The sequence below is a fragment of the Branchiostoma floridae genome, chromosome 19 (genome assembly GCF_000003815.2).
Source record: "Branchiostoma floridae strain S238N-H82 chromosome 19, Bfl_VNyyK, whole genome shotgun sequence".
Taxonomy (NCBI): Eukaryota; Metazoa; Chordata; class Leptocardii; order Amphioxiformes; family Branchiostomatidae; genus Branchiostoma; species Branchiostoma floridae.
In genome coordinates this window covers 15,773,977-15,799,880 of record NC_049997.1, presented here as the reverse complement: position 1 = coordinate 15,799,880, position 25,904 = coordinate 15,773,977, and the positions used below count along the sequence as shown (strand labels likewise).

Sequence of the window (25,904 nt, the reverse complement as noted above, 5' to 3'; positions counted from 1 at the left end):
TCGTTATTTTTGAGTGCTAGATAGCACTTGAGGCAACGATCGCGAGTTAGTGGTGTATGCTTGGACTCCTAGCAACCATTTTAAAACTGCAGGAGCCGGTTTAGTTTCATAAAGATATGATATTTTTCACAGGTATTGTTCAGTCTCCTGATGCTGATCCCAGATGACGTGTACAAGGTTCTGAACCTGATGGGGTTCCTCAGCTGGCTCGGTCTCGCCGTAACAGTAAGCGGTATGGTGTGGTGGAGGTACAAGAAACCGGACCTACCCAGGCCTATCAAGGTACAGTTGGTTTACTTTCGTTGTTTCTCTGTTCTAACAACGATAAAATCCCATTTTCCAACTATGTATAATGTGCCATATAGCAAATTGTCATCTTAGATGCTAATCGCTGTAGCACATTCTGAAAGCATTTTGTAACGAGCATTAAATGAGCTTGGTTTGTGTTTGTATTTCATCCGCAGTTTTATTGTCGTAAATGGTCATATCTCTAGGAATAACAGCAATTATTGTCTTCGTACCTTTTGTGACCTAAAGTTTTAAAGCTTACCGTTAATAATACATACATATCTTACTAAAACAGCAATTGTAAGACATCTTATGTGATAATTTCTAGGGAAATTGTAGTCGGACAGTAAATGACAAAATGATACTCCGAATTCACCAGTAGCTGTTGGCAAATGAACTCCTTTTCGCTGTCTTTCTCTCTGTGTCTGTGTCTGTCTGTCTCTGTGTTTGCCTCCTTGTCTCTGTCTGTCTGTCTGTCTGTCTGTCTGAGTGTCTGTCTGTCTGTCTGTGTCTCTCTCTCTGTGTCTCTCTCTCTCTCTCTCTGTCTCTCTCTCTCTGTCTCTCTCTTTCTCTCTCTCTTTCGTGTATATATAATAAATCATATAGATATAGATAGATGCCGAGTTTTCAGTAAGGGTCCGCCACTATCTTCAAACTATTTGTTTTACATATTGGTTTTCTTTTGTATTTTCTTCAGCTCAACCTGGCCATCCCTGTACTGTTCGTCCTCCTGAGCCTGTTTATGGTGGGGGTGTCGTTCGTGTCGGCGCCGGTAGAGTGCGCCAGTGGACTGGCCATCCTAGCGAGCGCCTTACCGGTATACGCCGTCTTCGTTCATTGGGAAAACAAGCCTACCTGGTTTCTGTCGTTTGAAGGTTAGACATTCCTGTTAGATCTCCATTACAGATATGACTAACTTGCTTAGTAAATTTAAAAAGGATTTGACATGCAAACACTATATCTGCAATGTTCTAAAATACTATCTGTAGAAATCTTGGCTCTAAAATGAACCTATGAATTCTTCTCATGTACCGTAAGTACAATTCTTACGGTCAACATCGGACAACTTTGTTGGCATGTATAGTATCCAGAAAAAATTGTATTTCTTATGTGTGCCAGTTCTGATAGGATATACGATACTAACTTAAATGACCCGCCAGTTCATAACGCCTAGTTACCTTTGCCAAGAAGGTTATATTTTGTTTAGCGTTTGTATGTATGTTTGTATGTATATGTTTGCTTTTGTCACTCATAAAACAGTCTCGTTCGCTTCACTCAATACTTGGTTTTATTCGGTGGTTCGGGCGGGTCATAAGTCCTAGTTGATCACCCCTCGTACAGAATACACTGTCTTTTTTCAGGCTACGTCACGAATCGACTGCAGCTGATTCTAAACGTCGTACCGCAGGGTCCAACGATGAAGCTCAATTGATGGGTTATTTTTCTTTACCACATAGTGTAGCCAACGTAAACAAGCAGAATCTTTTTAGCTAAGATGTTTCTCTACAAAAGAAGACAGTCGTGACACTTAAGTTCCAAGTCCTTTATTAAGTACGTCCGTTTCTTTCGAAAAATATTTGATTGAGTATTTGATTGCAACAAGAAGGGGAAATCTAGAGAAGCACAGAGGTAAATGGGGCGCATTCTGTATACATGTACTATAATTTATTCTTGTTTTGTTGTGTTGGTTCGTAGCTAATGAATAGTATTCCTGTAATTGTTACAGGGATAACTGCTTGTATGTGATTGTAGCGAACGTAAAACAAGCTCCTTTTGGAAAGAACTGAGTTTCTAAAGGTTTTTAATTGTTTACTATAGGGGTAACTGTTTGTATGTGGTTGTGCATGGAACACTTATATACACTTTAAGTATGTAAATAGCTATTTTGGTATCGGAGTATTTCTTTGTTACTGATGTATCATTATCTATCAGCAACTTCTTTTCTTAATGCTTTTAGCTTTTATGAGATATATATGCAGTTATAATAGGTCAGAGATTTGTCTTTAATTCCTCGTGGTTTCTTTGTTGTCAATACGATTTTAGATTGAAGTGTTGATATAGATATGTACATGCAAATTTACTTGCCATAATATTTGCTGATCGACCTTACAACACAATTATTAAGCGAGAATGAAAATTCATCTTAACTGTTTATTTACTAATATTTCTTTATACGTCTAAACCATAAGGTCTGTTTTTTTCTTTGTTTATTCAAACTTGTTTATTCACAGTAAGGTCAAGCTGGCCCGAATGTCATTTTCCCCCTTGGTCATTAGCGAAGAGGTAAGGGTCAGTCAAAATATATAATATTAATGAATGAAATATACCAATGATACAGAATACGTACATGAATATGAAGTCCAGATAAATATATTCGCATGTGGTAGAATTTTTGCACAAACAATATATTAAACCACCTAATAAAATCTTGCTGTTTTTTTTCTAATTGATTTTTGTTTTCCTTTCTTGGTTAAGGGTTTCGTCCTTCTGATGTCCCTAGAAGACTTTTCATTCAATATTTCTCCTCCCACATAACAGTTTATTTCGGTCATCAAATCGCGTGCCACGGGGATGACAACACGGCTATCTTGTCTGATGGAATCGTTGGGACAGATGCGCCGATATGTCAATCATGTGACGTCACTGCCAAAGATACAGAGTGGTATGTATAGTGCCTGGTTACAGTACGTCGTACGATCGTCGTGCGACTAAAAACTGGAGATTCTTGGATAAGCCATACATGTGTCATACAAATTTTCACTGTCGTGTGATTATAAAAGAAAGGGCAGGATCCTTTGTTTTCAGCTATCATATTAAATGTTATTTGCCATACATTGTACCTGATGCAATCATTGTGCAATAAACTTGACTTGACTTGACTATTTAAAAAAAAAACACCCAATAACTTAGAATTTATAGTTAGCTTTTAGCCTAGAGACCCTTTTCATGCCATCTGCAATTGGCCCTAGAATTTACAATAAAGAGATTTACAGATGCGTCGGAAAAAAAACATCTTTAGTACGAGTAATACGCAAACGCAAACGGAGTCAACGTTGATCCAACACAAAGCGTTCTTGTATTCGTCTGAAAACTCGATAATAATTCATACCAGATAACACGTTGCAGGTCAAGCATTTGATTCATTTGATTTGAAGTTCAATGCTCAAAGGGCGCCTAGTTATTGTTGACTGTTGACGCTTTCACTAATTATTCATAAATACAAACAACCGCACAGACTACTGGTTAGTAGAACGTGGTGGAAGATTTTGATTTCTTGTCAGTGTCAGCCGTTTGCAGTCAAATTTAAACCGCCATATTTGAAGCTTGGCTTAAACTTGGCACGGCCAGCGTTGGGTAAGGACTGCAGTTATATCATAAAGTCTTACTGGTATTTAGGAACACGTGATCATGTGGATGACTTTGAAGAAGGCCCGAGCAAAACCACAAAGTGGTCTTTTTTTTTCATTTTCACCCGATAATCGGAATGAACCGAAATGTCGTCTGAATAAAATTATTTGTATATTGCTAGAAATTCTCATTGCATTTCAGATATCTGTGCCTATTTTTTCCGCCTCGAATGTTTTTGCCATGCGCAAAACTTTCGAGGTGCATTTGAAGTGGAGAAATATCGAACAGCATTCACTTGAAGTGTATTCTAACTATTATTACTACAGTTCGTCCGCATTCTAAGACATTCCAACATAATTCGAAACATTCTGATCTCATTCGATGGAGAACCGAGAATGAACGAAAGTATCTGTGAGAGAATGTCTAGAATGTACTACGAATACCCGGAAATATACGTTGTCAAGAATTTTCCTTCAGACGACATTCCGGCTCATTCCACTTCTGAGGAGGAATTGAATGAACAGGAAATATCAGTTTCTAACTTCTTTCCATGTTGTCATCTTTTTTGATCATTAATAATCGTGTATCCTTGTCATATAAGATATACAGATATAGACACCGCAATTTTATTGACAAACAAATATAATACTAGTAGATGACAACCATACGGATATTGTTTTACAACGCTAGGCCATATCGTGTCCGTTAAACTTAGTCTAGCATAAGATGTATATAAAGGTTAATGATCCCGGAATCAGGTCGTTATTGGGTTAATGACCCCTAACCAGGTCGCTTACCCCATCTAAGTTTGATGACCAGATTCAGTTACGGAACACTGTCCTACAAAACAAATTTAGATGTTTTCCAGACTACACAAAATGTGAAGGTCACAATGAAAATAAATTCGTGTAGACTAGGGGTTGGTGCCACGTGGCCGGAACGGACAGGTTCAGGAAAACCGGACCTGAAAAAAATCAGTGGACCGGATGTTGGACTGATACGAACATGAACAGATTATACTGGCAGGCCTACACGCGTGTTTGGCCTAGGGCTTACAGATCCAAGAAAAGAACAAATCTAAAGCAAAGTACTAGTAGAAGGGAGTTGATAGTCATTTTCACTAGGCTTCTACAGTCACACTTGGTTTAAAACAGAGGCAGTTATTGTTGTCTACATGACTCGTATAGGATTTCAAAACGCTAAAGGATGTCGAATATTCCACCAAACAAATTCTTTGTAGCGAAGGACCATTGCTTTGAGTATCGCCCGCTTACAAACTTCACAAATAGCAAGATCCAGGTTCAGGTCCGGACCTGGAACTGATCCTCTGGTCTTGGACCGCACCAGTACCTGCATTTTCTGCACCTTTTTTATAATACCCCTGTAACATTATCCACGATCTTCGGGCGTATCGATGGAAGGTCGGCCATATTTAAGATCGACAGAGGGTTGAGCGTATTTTGTACCTGAAAATCGTCCCTGTCACATATAAGCCATATTTTGTACCTTGTACAGTTGTTGTGCAACAAAGTTATTGTCATTATACCCGCCTCACATTAGGCGCGATTCGATCGGAAGACTAGTTTACGAGCTCTAAATGACATTTTCGTGAGTAAGACGTCCGGTGTTCTCACGATCATCTTGCCATTTTCAGGGATCGCCGGCAATTTTCAGGAGTCTTACGACGGTCGCGGTGCAGCGAAACATGTTCTTAACTTAAGCGACAAGTCGCAGGAGATCTCCGAGATCGCAGAGCTCGTTACCGAGTCGCAGATCGTGCGTGCAAATCGTGCGTACCTCACAAGGGTATCGGTCAATAGTCTTGCGTCAATCCAACGATTGAAGACCGATAGGCGAGCACAGACATAGTTATTTAATCATCGAACGCAAATCGGATGGCGAACGACCGTTAGTCGGGCGACGTTCGGGCGACGTTCACCTGACTTCCGATTGTTTACAAATATTGAATTTCTGGGAATGTGAGGGTAATTCTAACATTGTGACCCATGTGGCAGTATGTAGGCTGGCGTTGTGACACACTTTCCTTTCTTGTGTCTATTATGCCCGCGCATTCCATTCATTGGTTAAAAAGATTCCGACAACAAAATAAGCAACATTTATTGATCTCTTGCCTTTTTTGAGGAACGTTTTGTATTCCCTTGTCCGCGTGCAAGAGGTCATGGGAGGTTCATTATCATAGATTTATTCACCGTCGATCGCACGAGGCTCGCTTATATTTGAGGGGAACAGATTTTGGGAGAAAAATACGCAAGACCATCTTAAGATCTTAAAATCAGCCGACCTTCCTGCGATCGCGGAGTACGTCCGAAGATCGTATATAATGTGAGACGGGTATAAGCGATGCTTGGGCGAGTGCCGCAGAATCGTCCGCAGATTAATTTTCGCCAAATGTGACAGGGGTATAAGGGCTGGGTCACATAGGTCGTGCGATCGTCGTACGATTTTGATGCCATAAGATTTTCAAGTAGGCCGTGACAGAACTAACCACCTACTTGGATCTAAAATATCATTTTGTGAACCAAGACAATTGAACTTTGCAGGAGACGTACATAATTATCTTCCAAAGGCAAAATGTCCGAAGTTAGCTATCGTACGGCGATCTCACGACCTATGTGACCGCGCCATGAAAGTATGCAGCCCTTCCGACTGACTAATATGTTTTGCACCGATAAAACTTGCCGCTTGGGGCACCCTGACCCGCATGTATCTACAATCATGTCGCGTCGGTCATTCTTAGAATATCAGATAGCTTATCTTGTCTCTACGGGCAAAGTTTATCGGAAATTTCCCAGAAGCTGACCTTACGTTTATTTCCTTTTGGGGTCTTTGTGCGCACTTCAAGTACAATAGAGCGAGTTTTTCAATGCTGAATAACGACTTTGCCAAAGCATTTGCCATGTGTATTTTACAATAGCTTTATATACTAGTTGTGTGCGTAGTTAGGGTACAATCGAGGGAGATATTGAATGCTGAATAACGACTTTGCCAAAGCATTTGCAATGTACTTACGGTACAATCGAGGGAGTTACAGAATGCTAAAGGACGACCTGACTTATACATTTGCCATGACATTTTACAATAGCTTTCTATACTAGTTTTGTGCGTAGTTAGGGTACAATCGAGAGAGTTATTGAATGCTGAATGGCGACTTAACACATTTTCCATCTACATTTTACAATAGCTTTATACGCTAGTTGTGTGCGTAGTTAGAGTACAATCTAGGGAGTTATTTAATGCTGAAGGATGACCTGACTAACACATTTACCATGTATAAGTTTTCGGGATCTTTTATACAAGTTGTGTGCGCAGTTAGAGTACGACCTAGGGAGTGTTTGAATGCTGAATATTGGCATAGCCGACGCATTTGCCGTGCTCATTTTTACGATGCCTCCATATACAGCTTACGAAGCATGACTATGAGATAAATCAAGACAAACTAGTCGACCACTAAGTTACAAATCTTCGTTCCTTGTGACTTTGGAGGTCTTGATTTTAGCTCGCCTCTCTCTCTCTCTCTCTCTCTCTCTGTATGTGTGTGTGTTTGTGTGTACGTGTGTGTGTGCGCGCGCGCGCGCGCGCGTGTGTGTGTGTGTGTGTGTTTGTTTGTTTGTGTCTGTGTGTGTGTGTGTGTGTGTGTGTGTGTGTGTTTCTGTGTTTCTGTTTGTGTGTTTGTGTTCCAGATAGTTGGTATGTGGATAGGGAAGACGAACGTTCCCTGTAGCGACCTTCCTTTAATTAACAGTTTGTCCTTTGCAGCTTCCGGTTTCCCCCAAAAAATGCTACCCTTAATCGTAGCTATGACTCAATTGACTTGCTTTGAATTCTTCGGTACTATTCTATTTTTAAACATTTACTTTTATTCCGGTGTTGATTTGATCATATGGATAACATTCTCGGGCGCATAAATGTACGTCCATTTCGAGATAAGATGTTTTTAACCATACTGTATATCATACAAAGCAGGTCCGAAATGAGCAAACATTGAAAGAAAAAAAGAAAGAAAAAAAAATGATACCAACGTCTTTAGATGCAAAAGTTAATTCTAAAGAAAGTCTAAGAAGAAGTTCTGAAATAATAAGAATGAAGAACTTATTGTTCGCGATTCGTTCAACCATATTTTTTTCAACTTTTGTGTGTTCAGTTATTTGTTCAACCTTCCTGACCACTCATCAATATTAATGATAAAGGCAACTTTTTTTGTCAAACTTTACTTTTTTTGCACGCTCGCAACAGTTTCATAATTTACAGAGGATGTCATCTACATATTCTACTCAACGTGGTCTAAAAGCAAAACAAGTCTGCTATATTAAATGCAAGTTGATACTCGTGACTTAGTTCTACTTCGGCCAAAGCAACTCCTGATTTCTCATTTGCATATAGAGCCACGTCCCTCGGTAGATTCAAATAACTTTGTATTTAACCAACGAGACCAAATATGCAAATTGAGACGGATATGCGAAATGTAAACTCTACCCTTGGCAAGAATATGACGGTTAAACAAACGTTATAATCTCTATTTGACGTCAGGGACAAGTAACTGGAACCATATCAAAGTAATTAGACACTAAGAATCGGAGAAAATAGTTCTAGAGTAACTCGGTTTGACCTATTAAATAGTCACGTTCAAGAATGTTTGCAAAACGTGAGCCTACAGCGTTCTTGAAATATTTCACAACTTGAAACGCATGTTTTGAAAATAGCGCTCACTTTACTACGGTATCCTCCCTTAAATGCTCTTGTTAAAGTATTCACCAAGACTTTGAAGAGAAAATCCTTGGCATTAAAGAGGAGAGGTCATTGGCCCCGGGAGGATCACGTTTCATCTCCAGCCAAAGGAATACAAGACGATCAACTAATCCGCATACCATTGGTCGGAAGGTTTTAGCCGTTACAAATTTGAATTGACCAACCAGGGGTGTTTCATCGCTTTGGTATTTTTTTCATACGTATTCTACACGCTAGCATGTACATCTTATAGACACAAAATATACAATCTTTACGTGTATGATATTACCAAAAGGGTAAACTAATGGCAAATTGGTGTATTTGTTTATCATATGGATGTGAGACATGTTACGACACCCCCTCTGTGGACGGTGGTACGGTCCTGGCACACAAAAATATTTGAACTTCCAACCGCGATGACAAGCCCCAAATATAGCAATGGAGTCAGCGCGCATCTGAAACAAGAGCCTCGAGTGGTACTGTGAATTTCCAGTCTGGATTGCACTGCACTGAAAACAAGTGCACGCAGATTTCAGCCAGTAAGGCCCACAGAAAGCTGACCGGTTCGAAAAGGACCACAACGTAACTACTGCCGAGTGTAGGGCAAGAAAAGGCAACAAATTTCATCCACTTCTTGAAGAAGACATTGAATACGACGGAGATTCCAAAATGGCTGGTAGGTCTTCTAATTTATCATTTCATTCATTTATGAAAATTGCTCAATATTCTTTCATTATACACTCTGAAATCGGATTAGATAAATCGTACCCGAATACATTGCATAATTGAAAGATTATAATTTTTAACATGAATTGACTATCCTTTGATATCAGAAAATTTGCTGCACTGCTCTGGTAGTTATACTCATGATTGTGATGATATTATAGATGTACATTTAAGTTTAGTAATAGCAAATAATTATAACAGTAATTTTCTATATTTGTATAGATTTTGGTGCTTTTTACATTTCAAAGAATGATCGTTACTACCGGCTGGTCTTAGCAATGTGTAGAGTGACATACTGTAAATGCATTTAAGTTCGCGGGGATTCAATTTCGCGGTAGCGGGAAAAATGACTTTTCGCGGTGGTTTTAATCTCGCGGTAATACCATAGACTGCAGTCTAATACCACAATAGAAAAATGTTCGCGGTGGTTTTAAGTTCGCGGTGAAGTGGTCACCCCGAAAACCGCGAACATTAATCCACCGCGAACATTTCTGCATTTACAGTACACTATCTATGACATAGATATTTCAATTCTCAATTATCAGACGTATTTGATATACAGCTATAACACCAAAAAGATAGTGAAAAGCTTTATTACAAACAGCTGCAATATACTTGTATATATAAAGAAGATTTTGTGGTAGCGCATGGTCACAACACAGACTACGTAGACATGCGTGTAAGAATGTACGTAACGTTAATACATTTCAATTCCTAACTGTTTCATCTTTGAAATACAACTTCCAAAACGTCAAAAATACAATTGGAAGCTTTACAAACAGCTGCAAGATATTTTTGTTTGCATTTTCGTTTCGTAGCCTCGAAGGTGATACAGAGATCGGTTCCAGGATGACGCAATGGCCGGCCGGCGAAGCCGTACCGAAAATATGCCACGGTGGCTTTTCCAAAAATACTCGCTGGCAAGGCGGGCAACATGGTCCATGTAAGCCACAAAGATCTGCTGTATAACCCTCTCTGAGCCAAGCAAATTCCCTGGTACAGTGAGACTGTATACATTATACATAGCGTGTATAGCTATTTTCTCTATTACAACTAGTGGTAGATGTGGCTTGCTTATAACAGTTCATTGCCACAGTGGGATTGAATGGCGTAACGGCGGAGTGGTTGACCCACAGAGAGAGTTCTTGTGTTTAAAACCGTTGATATGCCACCGATCTTTGCCCTTGGGAAATACCCATTACACGACACTTTTAACACTCGTGCATGCGGGAATGAGTACATAGCTTCGGTTAGGGCCGTCTCTCGGATAGAACATTAAATGGAGGTCTCGCGTTTGCCACAGTTTTGGAAGAGCCACACCAGATGCGATAAAATACGCACAACACTTATTGTAAATAGTAGAATACTCCTTCCCAGTGTGAGTGGATCAGTTAAATCTGCCTGTATATGTAGCTTGTAATCTTTACTATCAAGGAAAATACTAGACGTGGAGCAAGACTATACTATTGAAGACATGCTTACAATTAAGATCGCATATATGTATAACAGGGTTCCATGAAAATGGCCCTCGTGTCATCAAATGTGGGTTGCATAATGATTCTTCAAAGACTTAAAATTAAAGTTGAATTTTTCCTAAGCTTAAAATCGGTAAAACTTTCTTACGTTGAATCTACTGCTTATTTTGTTTATTCAAATATGGTTGGGGTCCCCTAGAGCGCTTCCTTGCCCTAGAGATCTTTTGCGACCATGTTATCAAAGCTAGGTCACATAAGGATTCTTCCGGAATCTAATACCAAATCCCACTGGCTTTCTTCTGAACTAACAGCTGCCTAAACCTTTCCATGTTTCGTATACTATGTATTATGTATATATCAAATGAGCGTAATTTCTTTCTTTAAAAACTCTTCATATCATATCACCTAAACAAGGTTGCATAAGGATTCGTTGACCAAAGAACATTGATCTGAACATTGGGTAACTTTGTCATGTTGCGCCAACTGTGATTAATGTTATTCCAAATGTGCCCATTGCTATAAAAACTTTTGAGATAAAAAAATCTCCTCATGTTTAGTTTATTGTGTATCACGTTTTTTCCAAGAACATAAAACCAAAGGTGGCTTACCATTAAACCTGAGTATAGTACGGAGTATGTCTTTTACGTATTTGTGGATGCCCCATAGCATATACGCAATTTCTTGATCTAAAACGTTTTCGGTTATGTCATCAAAGCTAAGCTGCAACGCAAAAGGATTCCTCATAATATAAAACCAAAATGGGTTTTCCTCTAAACAAGGAACTTGCTCTGAACGTACTATTAGCTCCACTTCTCATGTTAAGTCGACTGTGTATTAAGCTTTCCCGAATGTGCGCCTAACAAAATCATGTTTCCTAACTTGTCGCAACATTTGAGATTTTAGGCAGAACAGTTTTTTTCTTCCGTTTTTTAGGCTAGACTTCAATTTGCTGAAGACTTATGTAGCATATATAGGAAAGTCGTGTAAAGTGCCTTTCCCAAGGGCGCAAGCCCGGTGACACGTCGGGGTTTGAACTCAGGACCTTCTGGACCTGAGTCAAACGTGCTGACGATTGAGCCACGCGGTCCCACAATAAGTTTAGTGTACTGCTTATTGTGTTTTTCATATATGCCATAAAACATCGTGTTAGCAACAGACTCTTTTAGAACCAAAGCTGGCCTTTAACAAAATTTGCAATTTGCTCAACCTTCTTTTGCTGAGCTCAATATGTGAAAGGGGTTCAAGCGCCGCCAAACTGATCAAATGGACCTATCCCTTTAAGCCTTTTGGCGTAACGGTTTAGCGCGTTAGGTTTGTGATCTGGCGGCCCGGGTTTGGCGTGGGTTGGAATTCCGGGAGCAAGGATTCTTACATCTGTATTGTCCTTTTTTCAAATCTGTGAAAGCTTCATGGAGTTATTCCTTAGATTAAATTCTTCAGGTGATATCGTCAAAGCTGTGGTACATAAATCAAAGCATCTAATAATAAAGCTAACTTCCTTGAAACTTGCAGTCGGCGAAACCTTCGTCTATCTAATGTTTATTATGTTTATCCAGATATATCAATGCCCTAATGTGCCATCTTACCCTAAACAGTATTTGAGATCATGTCATGAAAGCTGGGCTTCATAAAGATTCTTTGAGATTCTAAAACTCGAACTGACTTTCTCTTAACTTGTCAACATGTTGAGTCCACAGTGCACGTTGCTTTCCAAACCTCCCGTCGCGTTGCCTTACCGTTAAGACCTATCAAGACCATGTGATCAAAGCTGGGTGGTCTTAAGTTTAATATTCTTTAATCTTATACCAAAGCTGGCTTCCTCAGAACTTACATATGGCTGAACCTTTTCATGTTAAATTTACTATAATCTATTATTTCCCTTTAAAAACATTACGGGGGGGGGGTGCTCTAGATATATTGCTGTTCTATAGACCATTTGAGATCTTGTTTTCAAGATCTTTTTGCAAGGCTATGTTGCACGACTATTCTGTATAAATACAATACCAAAGCCGACTTTCCTCTGAACTTGCAAATTGCACGTTTTTGCCTACTGTAAACTAAGTTTTCCCAAATCTGTTAGTGCCGTATAGCATGCTTCCTGCCCTTATAACATTTGATGTTATGTCATCAAATCTGGGCTGCTAAAAGATTTCTCAAGGATGTAATATCAAAGTTGGCTTTGCCATGGACTTTAATACAACTACCTAAACCTTCCTCAATATGTAGATTCCACTGTGCATGTGTATGATGTTAGTATTCCAAATTTGCCGAGCCCCATAGCGTGCTGCCTTGCCCGTAAGGTTTAAAAGTTCATATTTGAGTGACGGGCGGCGGTCCAAGTGTAATTATCAGCCCTTGTGTGACCGCCATGCATGTCTCGTAGCGTACATAGTAAGAAGTTCCATAAGAACATATCTTAGTAAGTAGTCCTCTAAGACTACAAAGCATATGTACCGTTTATATATTGCTTTAGCTGGTTCAAATATCTACATTTAATTAATGCGTAGATTAGTAGAGTTCCGCCCAGAGATTTATCTGCTTCCTTATTGTAACGTTATCCTTTAGAAGAAAAATACCTTCCGGCTGTAACAGTGCGCAAGATTGTGACCCGGTCGGCTCAATTTCTCACATATATAGCTGGTTGAACTTTCCGTGTGCTCGCTATGTTGACTTCTGCGCTTAGGAACTAATTAACCCAAATTCCAGGCCTTCGCAAACGACTTCCTCCCAAAACAAAATGGATTCTCAAAATATCCTATTTACTGTTGGCTTAAGTTTTATTGTGAGCACTGCATGGATTATCTATGTTTATATGACATGTTTAGATAACATTTTCATTAATATTTTACGTTTGGAACCGCATCTGTAAGCAACAACACCTATGCTGCAGTTCAATGCGAACCATTCAGAAATGTCCCGAGCAAGGTGACAGACGGCCACCGAAATGTTAAAATGATATGTTTTTGCAATAAATATTTATATAGATATTTTACGTTTGGGAACGCATCTGTAAGCAGCGACACCTATACTGTAGTTCAACGTGAATCAGAATTGCTCCGATGAAGGTGACAGACGGTCACCAAAATGTTTATTTGATATGTTTTTATGATAAATATTTACATTAATATTTTAAGTTGGGGACACCCATCTGTAAGCAGCGACGTCTATACTGCAGTACAATGTAAACCAGTCAGCCTTGAGGAAGGTCACATACGGTCAAAGAAACTTTGGCTGAATAAAACACTTGGTTATGTACAAAGAACTTGGTTATTGAGGGACTTGCCAACATAATGAAACTGTTTTAAGGTTCACAAATGACGTTTTTCCTAACCGAATCACGACAATACTTTCAAGGTATTTATATAGACATGGCTTAGGGGAAGGTCGTTGTACGCATCCAATATTGTCTGAGCATTTTGAAACAGGTCCCAGTGTATCAGACTATGATAAGAACTACGATAAGATCTACCCCAGGCGGTTTTCATATCTGTTCTAGATTTCCCTCCTTGCCATATATGTTCTCTGCAATGTTGGCGTCAACATCGTCCTAATTGGCTGGCGGCTGTAGTTCTAGGAACTTGACGTCATTGCAAGTCGTTCGTTTGATAACTCGCCATGCCCCAATTTGTTTTGATGTACGATCTTAGACTTTAGAGCAATGGATTAAAAAAAAAGTTTTATTACACTGTTGGTACATGTGAGGGTCAACCGGTGCAATGACCTAGTGGGTAGAGTGTTCGCCTTGCATTCGGTAGGTCGTGAGTTCAAACCCCGGCCGAGTCATACCAAAGACTTTAAAAATGGTACATGGCTTCTTTCTCTGCTTAGCACTCAGCATTCGGGAAAGAGTATGGAAGTTGAACACACACCACTACCGGTGGACTAGCCCCCTGTTGTAGTGATTGCGTTGTATGGCCCAAGGGCTACTGAAACGGAGATGGGCGCCGCCCTATGCGCCATCAGGCGCGGGAAGGAACTTTGACTTTGACTTTGACAGTAGTGAGGGTCACAAAGCCAGTGCTACCCATCTAGCCTGTTGCTATTACAAAGGGCTAGCCCTGTTGACAAGAACATTACCAATGCAAGAAATATATAAGGCTTTGATATGGACAGAAATTTAATCAAAAAGCAATATTCTAAGTACATTGAATAGTTCTAGGTACATTGAACAAGATTCATCTACAGCGAGAAGTTGCGGGCAGTTAAAAACGAAAATGGACCAATGTTCTGTGTATCACCTATTCACAAGTTTTCACAGATTAGGTCAAGGTTCAGGTCAGGACCTGGACCTGATCCTTTGAGCCAGTTTCGTACCTGTACCTGAATTTTCTGTACCGGTACCCAGACTGAGTGCTGATGCAGAATTCAGTGGACTACTACTACTACCCATCCTCTAGCTGCAGCCTTACTCACCTACTGATGTCCACTGTTTTTCAGGATACTACCTTTCCCAGCGACTCACACCGTACGAAAGAATGATGAATGAAGAACGGGGTCTCGGAATGGCTGACCCGAGAGCCGAGATCCACGAGAAAGTGCAGCAAGCAGGTAGGTTAGAAACAGTTAAAATTGTTCGAACAAAAACTTCTACGTTTCACAACCTTCTTTTAATTCTCCCGTAGACGTTTCGTCGACGACCTGTCACCTTCATCAGTACAAAAACAAACTAGTTAAAATTAGTTGATTTCAAACGGATATGAACCAATGATAGCACAGGATTCTTAAAAGTTGGTCTAATAAAAGAGTAGAATTCTATAACGACACGGTTCACGTTAACGACAGTCCGAAGTCTATTGTCAGCAGACGGTTTCAGTTAAACAATTTGAAGACAACAGAAACAAGAAAATATAGATCATGATTTTTAAAGAAGCTAAGTATCAGGCGGCCATTAAAACGCAGGCTGTTCAATTTGACGTTTGGACTATTGAATCTTATTGTTATGTTATCTAATTGATATCATGTTGGCTCCTCTTTCTGTACAGATTCATAGTCTGTAGACTGACTGACAGTAGTCTTAGTGTTAGTAGTAGTTAGTACTCTTAATCTTTCTGTTAGATTTTATTTGAAAGTGCATAGTATTACCTTGAAGCTGTCGAGAATTCTAATACACTTTTCCCACGGATCCAGCCAATAAGATCATATACATAACATCATGATGATGTCATTTACGTCATAATTACTTCAATTTTTTTTCTGAATCTCAAAATTACATCCTTTTCAACCTGATGTAATTATTCACCAATTTTATTCTTATTTTCTGAAAATTCCAGGAATCCCTCTTATCCAGGAAAATGACTACCAGATCGTTGAGAACGGCCTGGTGGGAACTGGAACCTTTGGGAAGGTCTATAAGGGCAAGTATGATGATGATGAGGTGGCTGTCAAGGAGATTCAGATGGGGAGGAAAGTCAAGCTGACGGACCACCAGATCCGAGAAATACAAATCCACGGGTGAGACAATTGTAACGGTTATAGTTTGAACTGAAAAGTAGCTCAAGCGGCCGGATAGCATTTCTAAACGGCTATATTATGCTTATGGTCTCTGTGATTGTATATTGACGTCTGCTAGCTTACTTTGTAAGTAATAAAAACTTTTTTTTTTCAAAATTAGGATTATTGGTTGTGAGCCATACGTTTAATGTAGATACTTCATTGAATAATATGATACTCTGAGAGGATCCAGATGTTGCTGATTCCAAGCGATGGTCCTTTGCACTAAAGGCTGTTCAAAACCCCTTTCTTTGAGTTGAAAAATAATTGTTTGCTTGTCTACAATGCTGTACATAATGCTGTACATCTATACTTAAGTAACCGATCAAACATGTGTCACCAATTCACAATTACACTATAAAAATATGGTCCCATCTAATTGATAATTACAGTATTAATGATTAAATTTTTATAGGTCATCGCCGTTACACCTCATCCTATTTCTATGTTCAATTTATTATTTGTTGAACTTTATGCATCAAAGGCTTTGTTGACTTTGATAGCCGATAAAACGGCCTATCTAATTGCTATCTTGCTACGTATTATGCACGTAACTGATTCTGATAGGTTTTTTATTGTTTCTAGGCTGCTACCTGGTCACAAGAACGTCGCCAGTCTGCTCGCAGTGTCTATCGGGAAGAATCTGAGAATGATCTGCAACTTCATCGACGGCAGAAGTCTGGACGAGATCATATTCGAAGAGGACGAAATTCCTAAACTCCTCAAGGTAGGCATTCGTGGTCGTTTTAACCTTCCTTGTACCAAGCTACACATTGTACCGCATTGTCACATTGACTGATGAGGCCTGTAAGATGTGGGCATTAGCGTACCTCCAGTTAAGTTGCAGTGCTAAAGCCAGTAGCCAGTTTGTCATTGGCAGCCCGGTTCTTTTCCACCGATTCTGTGTCTTTGCGTACTAGTCTGGTGTCCTGTTGATCTGGCGATATGTCATCTGTTGGCTTTTATAGAAGACTTATCAATATTTCTTTACATTAGAACAGACATTTCAAGATTGATCATGAATATAGGAAACAATGCTCGATGCAATTGAAACACATTATTTGAAAGAATCATTTTCCAACACAGTTTGGACTCACTAAATTTTCGATTAGCCTTGAGAGATCTTCACCAAAACAGCCAAGGGCCCGATTGGTCAGCACACGTGACCTCCCCTAACTTTTGACACGTTGATGACGTCATACGTCCAGGAGGTCACGTGATAATAATCCGATTAGGTCCTCAGTTGTCATGCAGAAGACCAGAAGTCTGTTAAAATCACGTTTCTTTGTGTTCAAAAAAATAAAACTGTTTGCTTGTCTAAAATGCTGGACATAAACTTCATACCTATGCTTATATTTTGTCACAGAAAAATATTTTTTGTCCGTATTACACTGTGGTATTTGACTTATCGAGACATAGCTAGTCCCCCTGTTTGGGATCTCCTACGTCCACTGAAGGACAGAGTAAGCTAATGACATGTTCTAACGTTAACATATGCCCCTTAGTCTATCTGTATGTCTAAGCCAGATCTCAACCACTGGACAACGCATGGCGTCAACAAGGTGTCGGATTCGCACAACAGTGGGCGCGTCATCTACTGCAGTTTATGATGTGACATTTAAAAATCTTTTAGCCCAGCTACCCTCATTTTCCATTCTAACCGCGGTTTTATTTGATATATGCTAATCAATCCCACTTTCTTCACTTTTTCTTTTATCATTATAATATGGAATCATCGCGGTAGTTTTAAACTTATTTTATCACATGGGTACAATGTTAGTAGTTCCCACTTTATTGTTTTATTGTCTTTTTGTAGCAAAGCAATGAAGTTTGTTATAGTGTACCCAAGGATGAAACTACAAAGAGACGTTCAAAACATTTTTGAAATACATTCTATTTGTTCATTGAAACAGCCGGAGAGCCACCCATTTGTCGAGATGACTCGCCCCTGAGGCGTTACCAAAAAATCTATAATCATTGGACATAATTAGTGTGCAATACAACGTTCATAAACGTGTCGTTTCGTCTTGGATTCATAATCTATACTTATATTTTACAAACTAACGCATCTAATAAACCCTGCCATTTCACCCTTTCTTCTCACAAGTTTTTAGACTTGCAGCACTTTCAGTAACCCAACGGCTTAACTCACACTCTCAACACAAACGCTAACTACTGACTGCTCTTGTGTTTGATTGTCTTTTGTTAAAAGGACGCCCTTCCTTTTCCCAACCTGTCTCAATGTATTTATTTTGAGCCCGTGCAGATCCCGGCCCATGAGGAACCGTACGTGGCCCTGCAGATAGCAGAGGGAGTGGCGCACCTTCACGACTGTGGCATCATCCACCGGGACCTCAAGCCCGAAAACGTCATGGTTGGTGTCCTCTTCTTTTATTCTTTGTGTTCTGGTTACTCCAAATTTTCTTTAAACAATGACTGGTTTTAAAAGTAAGGGACATACCAAATTTTCGACGGCTGACAGTCCATCGGAGAGTGACCTAGTCTCGATATCGCGAGAGAGCACGAGACTAGGTCAGGCTTGCGTAGATTATCTGCCCCCTCCCCTGGCCCCCTTGCGGAGTAGGAGTAGGTAGGATTTAGGTAGCTCTCTCATCAACGTTACTTATAGTGTTCTGTTCCTAAAAATGACACAAATGACAAATGCAGTTTATTGTACATATACATGCGATACCTCTAGATAATCATTAAATGCAACACATTGCAATCATATAGCCTAAAGCCTATTGCGTAACACGAAAAGAAGCCGTCACTGATCTAAAACGTAATGAATGGATGTATATTCTCATTTCAGGTTGATACAAAAAGACACGCCTACATCTGTGACCTGGGGACGGCCAAGGTTGAGCAGCACAACAACCTGTCCGTGATAGAGAGCATGATAAAGCCGGGAAGTCCCATCTTTCTCGCTCCAGAATGCTCCGTGGACGGCCTGGACGCTGATTATTCTTCGGACATTTGGTCCTTGGGTTGCACTTTGGCAGGTACGTTATATCATACTATTATAGACACTGTAGACACTATTATAGACCATTCCTACACACGTTACAACTAACACAGCCAATAACACCCCCACAACTAAAGTACCTTTACTGAGCCAACACTCATGGCTTATGGAGATTTAAGTGACTAAATTTAATGAATACGTTTCGCTGAAATTTTTTTTTTATCTGCAACTGAATGATATGTGTAATAAAAAGGTATCTTTTAGAAAAATGTAGTCTATATTTGTAATGCAAAATCCGCTGTGCGTGGCTAATTGGCTATGTAGGGAAGGCCATAAGAAACGCGATGAAATCAGGCTAAGAAATTAAAACTACAATTGGCAAAAAAGAGACTTGTTTCTTGGATATGATCTAGAGTTTACTGTCTATAGTCACATAACGAGAAAAATCATCATCATCATTGGCCTCCGTCCGTCTAAAGAGACAAATATAATAATGCAATAATGCATTAATCTACCTTCAATAATTATCCTTTCAACCTTAAGTCCTCTTTCAGGAGTATCCTTTTGGTATTGGATTTTGTAATTCACATGTGTTTTTGCAAACATACAGAGCTCTTCGCACGTGAAGAAATCTGGGAGACGGAGGACATCGAGTTCGAACTTAAGAGGAACCTTAAGGACAGGAAGGAACCCGACGGCTTGAAGGATGTTAGGGAACCATTCAACGTAAGATCATACGTCTAAATTAAGCAAATAAAGTCTGCATGGAGGGAAGGCTAAAGATCATTTCTACGTATCATCTTATATTAACTTGCTTTAAGGGAAATAAAAAAATTGATACGTAAGACCAATTCTCATAATTCATCCGGTAGTCATAATACCGCTTCAATAAACACCATGGGTACAGTGATCTTTTCAAGATTGTCTTGAACACCAACATATCTTACGTGATACTTTAACACACATTTAGATATTTTAATTGTTTGTTTGAACCTTGTTTATTCATAAAACCTTAAATCGGCCTGCAGGCCACTTTTCATTGAGGTCATGAGTGAAGAGGTAAGGGTCAGACAACGTATATTACATAGATACATTTTACGTCATTAAAAGTCCTAATGGGTCTTATAAGTCTATACATATATATAATTTGTATACACCAAATACTTCAGAGTTTATGATGTTCCAATGATACAATATTTGCATTTTTTTCTCATGTGGCGGTAATCATGAGACTTTATAATAGACTTGTGATGGAATAACTCATATTTATCAAGATTGTACTTTTGCTTTAGTCCCTTGTCAGGAAACTGCTAAGTTACGACCCGAAGAACAGAATAACTGCCTTCGACGCCGTCAGGGAGTTGCAGAAGACGTTTGACTGGAAGAAGTACGAACAGTATAAGGACCTCACCAGTAAGCCTGGATTCAGGAAGAGGAGGGCTCTCAGTGCTCCAAACTAGATATACCAAACAGGGCTGGACTCTTGTTGATAAGATGGTATATTTACGTATACATTGATTACTAGCAGCACGTACAGAAAACATTGGAGCGTATACGGCCCCGGTTCGCGTATACAAAGAATCGTCACGCCTGCATTTTCGTCCACATGTACATGTAGTTGTATCGGAAAATACCACCTATGCAACGGAATGAAATCTGATGCAAACATAACCCCATCATATACTGTAATGAATTCTATTATTGCCACAACTAATGGGCATACTGGATAAAATTTACAAACTGTAATTTCTCACACAAAAATTGGATTTACCCAAATGTTCGAATATCAACTCCAGTCATCGTCATGGAATTAGCAGTCCACTGCTTGTATGATGTTATGCTCAGTAGATACAACGTGTGGCTACGTAAGCAGTGGATCATAAGTTGCAGAAAGTCTATGGCACCCAGCGTCTCTGTTGATGGATTGTTGATTTCTAAAATTCATTGACAAAGACTGGAGCTGGACAGTACGAATTGGGTATGTCAATCTGTTATACACTGTATTGCAAATTAGAGGTCAACTTGGATTCATAATAACTTGTGCCAACACAGATTAATTTTCATTTTAACCCCTGGAAATGTCTGACGACACAATGCAGCTGTGGTTCCATGTCAGTCCAGGGTTACACGGGGACAAAACGTCTTACGTTTTGGGTATAATGTACGTGCTCTAGTCGGAGCTGTAATATTTTCTATGAAGAATCGAGTTTGATAATTACGATGGTTGATTGAATGTGCTAATTGCCTCTAGATACTGGAAGTCTAAAATGTGTCAATCAATTATAAGCCCCTGGCATACACACAGTCGACGACTTTTGACCGTATTTGTTCATTGCCAGGTCAAAATATTTTGGAAAATAGGAGGGTACGTACCGGACGTACCGGTCGTGCGTATTTTCGCATGAAGATCTACCGTCTTATCTTTAAAGGAGCACGATGACTTGCGAATATTAGCAAATCTCTCAAAGTCGGGCGACGATCGAGCGAACACCGGGCGTACTACTGCCGAAAATATCATTTAGAGCTCGCAAACTCGTCGGCCAATACATTTTGGTGTTGTGTGGCAGGGGCTTTAATAACAAATAGTACAAAATAATCATTACCTTGCACTTTTACCGATTTAAGGGCTCAATCTTGGACAAATCAAAGACAAACAATACAGAATGCAACAGGTGTATAAAACATGATACGGCAAATTGTTGCCATCGGTAATATATGGTAAATGGTTTATTAATTTATTTGTATAAAGAAAATGTATATGTTACCGTTGTTTGATTTTAAATGATCTAGAGGTGATGTAGAAGGTAGTAGATAGAATATACATTAGAGATTAAAACTGCATATAATATAGTGTGAAGAATATCTTAATTGTACGGGTCGGTTTAAAGTGATGATTGTACTACTTTATAACTTATCGTCTACCAAATTAAGAAATACATGATGTATAAAAGATATGAATTATACTATGTAGTATAGAATATAGGACTTTACGGTGCTGCACGCACGTGTATCATTTCACTTACACGAAACAATATTGGATAAAAGAGTACCTTTTCCATGTTGTATTTGGTGTCCTATTATTAAGCTGGGATTCCACAAAGTGTAAAACGCTTTTTGCCCGGAGGCAAAAAGAGTACCGTATTGTGCCCGTAGCGATATATAAAGATAGGAAATTCTTGAGATAGCTATTGGTATCTATGTGTTGATAAACAGTAAGTTACACATTCATTATTGGAAAAAATGCGTCAGACTGTATTATATCAGCATTGCAATACACAGTTTACGGCTGTCTACTATAATTATCAATGTTGTAAATATTATTTCAAAAATATCACAATCCTGATTAACGAAGCGGCAATAGTGAAAGGGAATACTTTATTCTTGGTATATCGAAATTAAAGGGCATTATGCATACTACAAATGATTCGTGAATGTATTTAATTTATCACGACTTATGTTATGAGTTGCTTTTACATCAATTATTAATTTTGCGATATTTTGTTATCTTTCTTATGTATCTTTGGTTTAGTTTGATGTCATTTTGTCTGTTTTTTTCCCAAGGGCTTTTTTCAAACCGCCAGCAGGCGATATGCTCTTCCTAATTTAATAATGAAGCATAAAAACACGTATGTTGTCTGTAGCATTCTGGAAGCAAATAAAGTTGCACTACGATGTAAGCACTATATTTATTAGCTACATACGCTCCTCTTATGTATTTTATTTACTGTGTGTCAAATTTTTCAAAAGCAATGTAAAACGTACAATGATAGAGTTACGAGTAACAACTGGGTTGTATATAACTCGTACGCGTATCCTATGCAAATAACAAACATATTTCTACTGCGCGACCTTATACCAACTTTGACATCATCTGTATATAGAAAGAACCTCATGTCTACATTGGTGGGATTTATTGGCTTAGCAAAAAAGCGCCGTCCGCTATTTCAATTTTACTGCTCCACGCACGCACAAAAACAACGTAGTACGTCCATTGCTTGAACTTATAGGTTCAATGTACAGGCAATCCTATATCATAACCGTGACTTATACCGAAAAAGATAAACATAATGATGATAATGTTACAGATTTATGTGCATTGCTAACATGTTTGAGTGTATCGTTTGAAATATGCACGGCAATGATCTTGAATTTGACATTGAATATTGACGCATTAACCGAAGAAGACAACGGATTCGATTAAAACTTTGTGACTGACAGGGTTTCATTTTTGAACCCATGCATAGAGCAACCGAAAATTCGGCTTCGTGTCTTTTTGAGAAGTGTTAACATTTGCTTGAACATTCGTGTGATTTGGCCATTGCTGTGGCCGACACGAGTTCCGTGAAGTCTTTGACCGTTACAGGTTCAAATTGGACGTTTATAAAGTATAAGTACTTAAGTATAACGTTCATAAAGCAAAGATTTGCCTTGAAAACTTTGGCGTCAAAATGGATACACTTAGATATCAATAAAACTTGCAAACGTCGCCAAAAATGACTTGCAAATAGCTACGTCACACATATTGTGCCGCTTACAAGACAGAAAGCTTTGAGAAGACTAAAATAACATATCACTCTTTGTCATCATGCTTTGTGGTTAGTGATTGCCAGCCAATGAACATCGAGCCAACTTTTCCGGGAATCTAATGACTAAGATGTTTGTTCAGCTACGTTGACACAAAACGTAACGCAGACGACATTGACAGCTTATTCTTAACAATACAGATCGCTCTGTACGTAGATTTGGCTTATCATGATTTACAGCCACCCAATATTTCAAATTGCAAGTTTCGATGTCTCAAACAACTTAATTTTTCACATTTACTCACTTCGTAACTCTTTCCGAATCTGCCGTTTCAAGTCTCTTCATCAAGTTCTCTGACTAAATCTCTCTAATTAAAAACAAAACATAGACCAACCATCCTTTTGTTTTACATGGGCAAGTTGATATTTTAATCCCTCTGTAATTTTTTTTACATCAACTAAAGCTAGGATTAAGAATGAACAAAAAGATTGTTGTCATAATGTCACAGTGTTTCACTTGATTTAGTATAATGATAACACACATATATATAATGTTATATGTTGATATCTAAGTTCTCATATGACGTTACATACATGTAGCGAAATTGGGCATAAAACAATAAAAAAATCTTCATTCATTTATAATGACAGAATTTTGAAAGATTATTGGAAAGAATATCAGTAACAGTACAGTAAACTGTACATATACATTCTCGGCAATAATAAATTCATGGCAATCAAAAAAGATGATTCATATTGAATTGTTGGTACATAATGGTCACATTTTTTATCATGCACCAAGTTTATGTGTTTTTTTCATACTTCATCAATTAGTGTACTTCCTCTGTTTTTTTCAGATAATGGAATTGCAATAACAGAAGATGTAACAAACAGAATAATCAGCTTTTAACTAGAAACCTTAAGTTTATGTTAGTACTGGCTATCTAAAAAATAATAATAGAAAAACAGACTTAAGTGTAAAATGTACACTGGGTTCGAAGTATTTCTGATACAAATGACAACTGAACATTGACTACTATTATTCCTTTGATTACCTAACATTAACAACAGTTACTGTAGTTGAACTTCATAATAATAATAATAATAAAAAGTTGCATTCTGATGACATAAACGGCTTCGCCGGGCACACAATCGGCTACGCCGATTGGTCGTCTTCGCCGACCTTCAGGTGCAGAAACTCCTACGCCAATTGGTTCGGCCTTCGGGTAATCCCCACTACTTTGCCAACAATTCCTTGGCCTACCGCCTATGGTCTGACACTGACAAAGGGTATAAAATTTTCGACCTTACTTCTAAATCATAGCTTCCTGTATTTGACACTTACAATTTGGGGCTTTCAACAGTCCATGAAAAAATGTCCATATAGTGACCATTGCACTTCTTTGTTTTTTTGTCACAATATACTTGTACAATGTATATCTGTAAACTTACAATATTATGCTGAAAATACCAGTGCCATATGCATTTTACTTTTACATCTAGTAAGACCATTAAACTGCTTCCTATTGAACTGCAGTGTCAATGTTTGAGGCATCTACCGTCTCATGACGCCAAACAAACAACTAGACTACAGTCAAACCTGCCCAAGACGACCACCCGGGGGACCGGAAAAAAGCGGTCGATTTGGACAGGTGGTCGCTGAGAAGAGTATCGACTTAAAACATGCCCAATGCAAAGTATAAATGGTTTCCGTTGTGCTTAATGGCAAACAGCAAGCACACTGCACAAACGCAAAGAAGCGAGGTCTTTAATGTCAAATACAACACACACACTGTAAACTGTAAATTTAACCCCAAAATCCGACGCAAACTGGCCGATTTCGGCACAAAATCGCGCTTGTTATCATCAGAAATCAACGTAAACCTCAATTTTGAAAATGATGCGGTCGTTATGGGTCCCAATTTGGGCCGGTCGCGGTCGCGTTGGCCAGGTGGTCGTTGAGAAAAGGTCACTTAATGCTTACGTCAATGGGAAAATAAATCGGGACCGAGAAAAAGCGGTCGAAATGGCCAGGTGGTCGCTGAGAAGAGGTGGTCGCTCGGGCAGGTTTGACTGTATGTTAACATTTACTGTAACTATCTTCCCATGTGAATAACAAAATCTTATATTGTCTGCAGTTTGTGATAGAATGTACATTTGACCAGTTGCTATAGCAACGGTGTTAGTGTGTTAGATATCAACAAAAAACTACATGTATTTGTTCTTCACTCTTTTCAGTTTGGTCACATAACACAAGACCACAATGGAATAAAAATTAAAAAAAAGAGAATCCTCATAGCGACCCAGTTTTTCTCGGGACTGTAAAAAGGAAACACAAAACTA

At 38.9% G+C, this 25,904-nt stretch overlaps 2 protein-coding genes and 1 long non-coding RNA gene across 4 annotated transcripts in view; 2 read left to right on the top strand and 1 right to left on the bottom strand.

The window, feature by feature from the left end:
* LOC118406527 (large neutral amino acids transporter small subunit 1-like) overlaps positions 1 to 1,168 on the top strand; it is an 18,840-nt gene extending 17,672 nt beyond the window's left edge. The window contains exons 8-9 of the mRNA XM_035806588.1: positions 133 to 282; positions 986 to 1,168. Coding sequence (XP_035662481.1) covers positions 133 to 282; positions 986 to 1,168 — 333 coding nt within the window. The remainder of the gene's footprint in view (positions 1 to 132; positions 283 to 985) is intronic.
* A 7,643-nt stretch (positions 1,169 to 8,811) lies between these two features.
* LOC118406709 (serine/threonine-protein kinase TIO-like) lies at positions 8,812 to 20,649 on the top strand. 2 transcript variants are annotated; one of them, XM_035806972.1, is made up of 8 exons: positions 8,812 to 9,058; positions 15,021 to 15,131; positions 15,854 to 16,034; positions 16,659 to 16,800; positions 18,331 to 18,447; positions 18,886 to 19,075; positions 19,649 to 19,764; positions 20,331 to 20,649. In XM_035806972.1, exons 1-8 carry the CDS (start codon positions 9,052 to 9,054, stop codon positions 20,496 to 20,498), a joined length of 1,032 nt encoding a protein of 343 aa, XP_035662865.1. In that variant the 5' UTR covers positions 8,812 to 9,051; the 3' UTR covers positions 20,499 to 20,649. The 2 variants fall into 2 exon arrangements, with proteins under 2 accessions (XP_035662865.1, XP_035662866.1); XM_035806973.1 differs by having other exon boundaries at positions 8,813 to 9,058; positions 18,340 to 18,447.
* A 1,408-nt stretch (positions 20,650 to 22,057) lies between these two features.
* Positions 22,058 to 23,626, bottom strand: LOC118406710. Its single transcript, XR_004830076.1, has 2 exons — positions 22,176 to 23,626; positions 22,058 to 22,088 (listed from the first exon to the last, which is right to left on the bottom strand). It is a non-coding gene; the product is annotated as an uncharacterized LOC118406710 (long non-coding RNA).
* Positions 23,627 to 25,904: the final 2,278 nt, after the last annotated feature.

Excerpts from the sequence above, each read along its gene's own strand:
- LOC118406709 (XM_035806972.1), top strand. Across the intron at positions 18,448-18,885 it reads TCAAGCCCGAAAACGTCATG|GTTGATACAAAAAGACACGC; the intron begins GTTGGTGTCCTC and ends TTCTCATTTCAG. Across the intron at positions 19,076-19,648 it reads CTTGGGTTGCACTTTGGCAG|AGCTCTTCGCACGTGAAGAA; the intron begins GTACGTTATATC and ends GCAAACATACAG.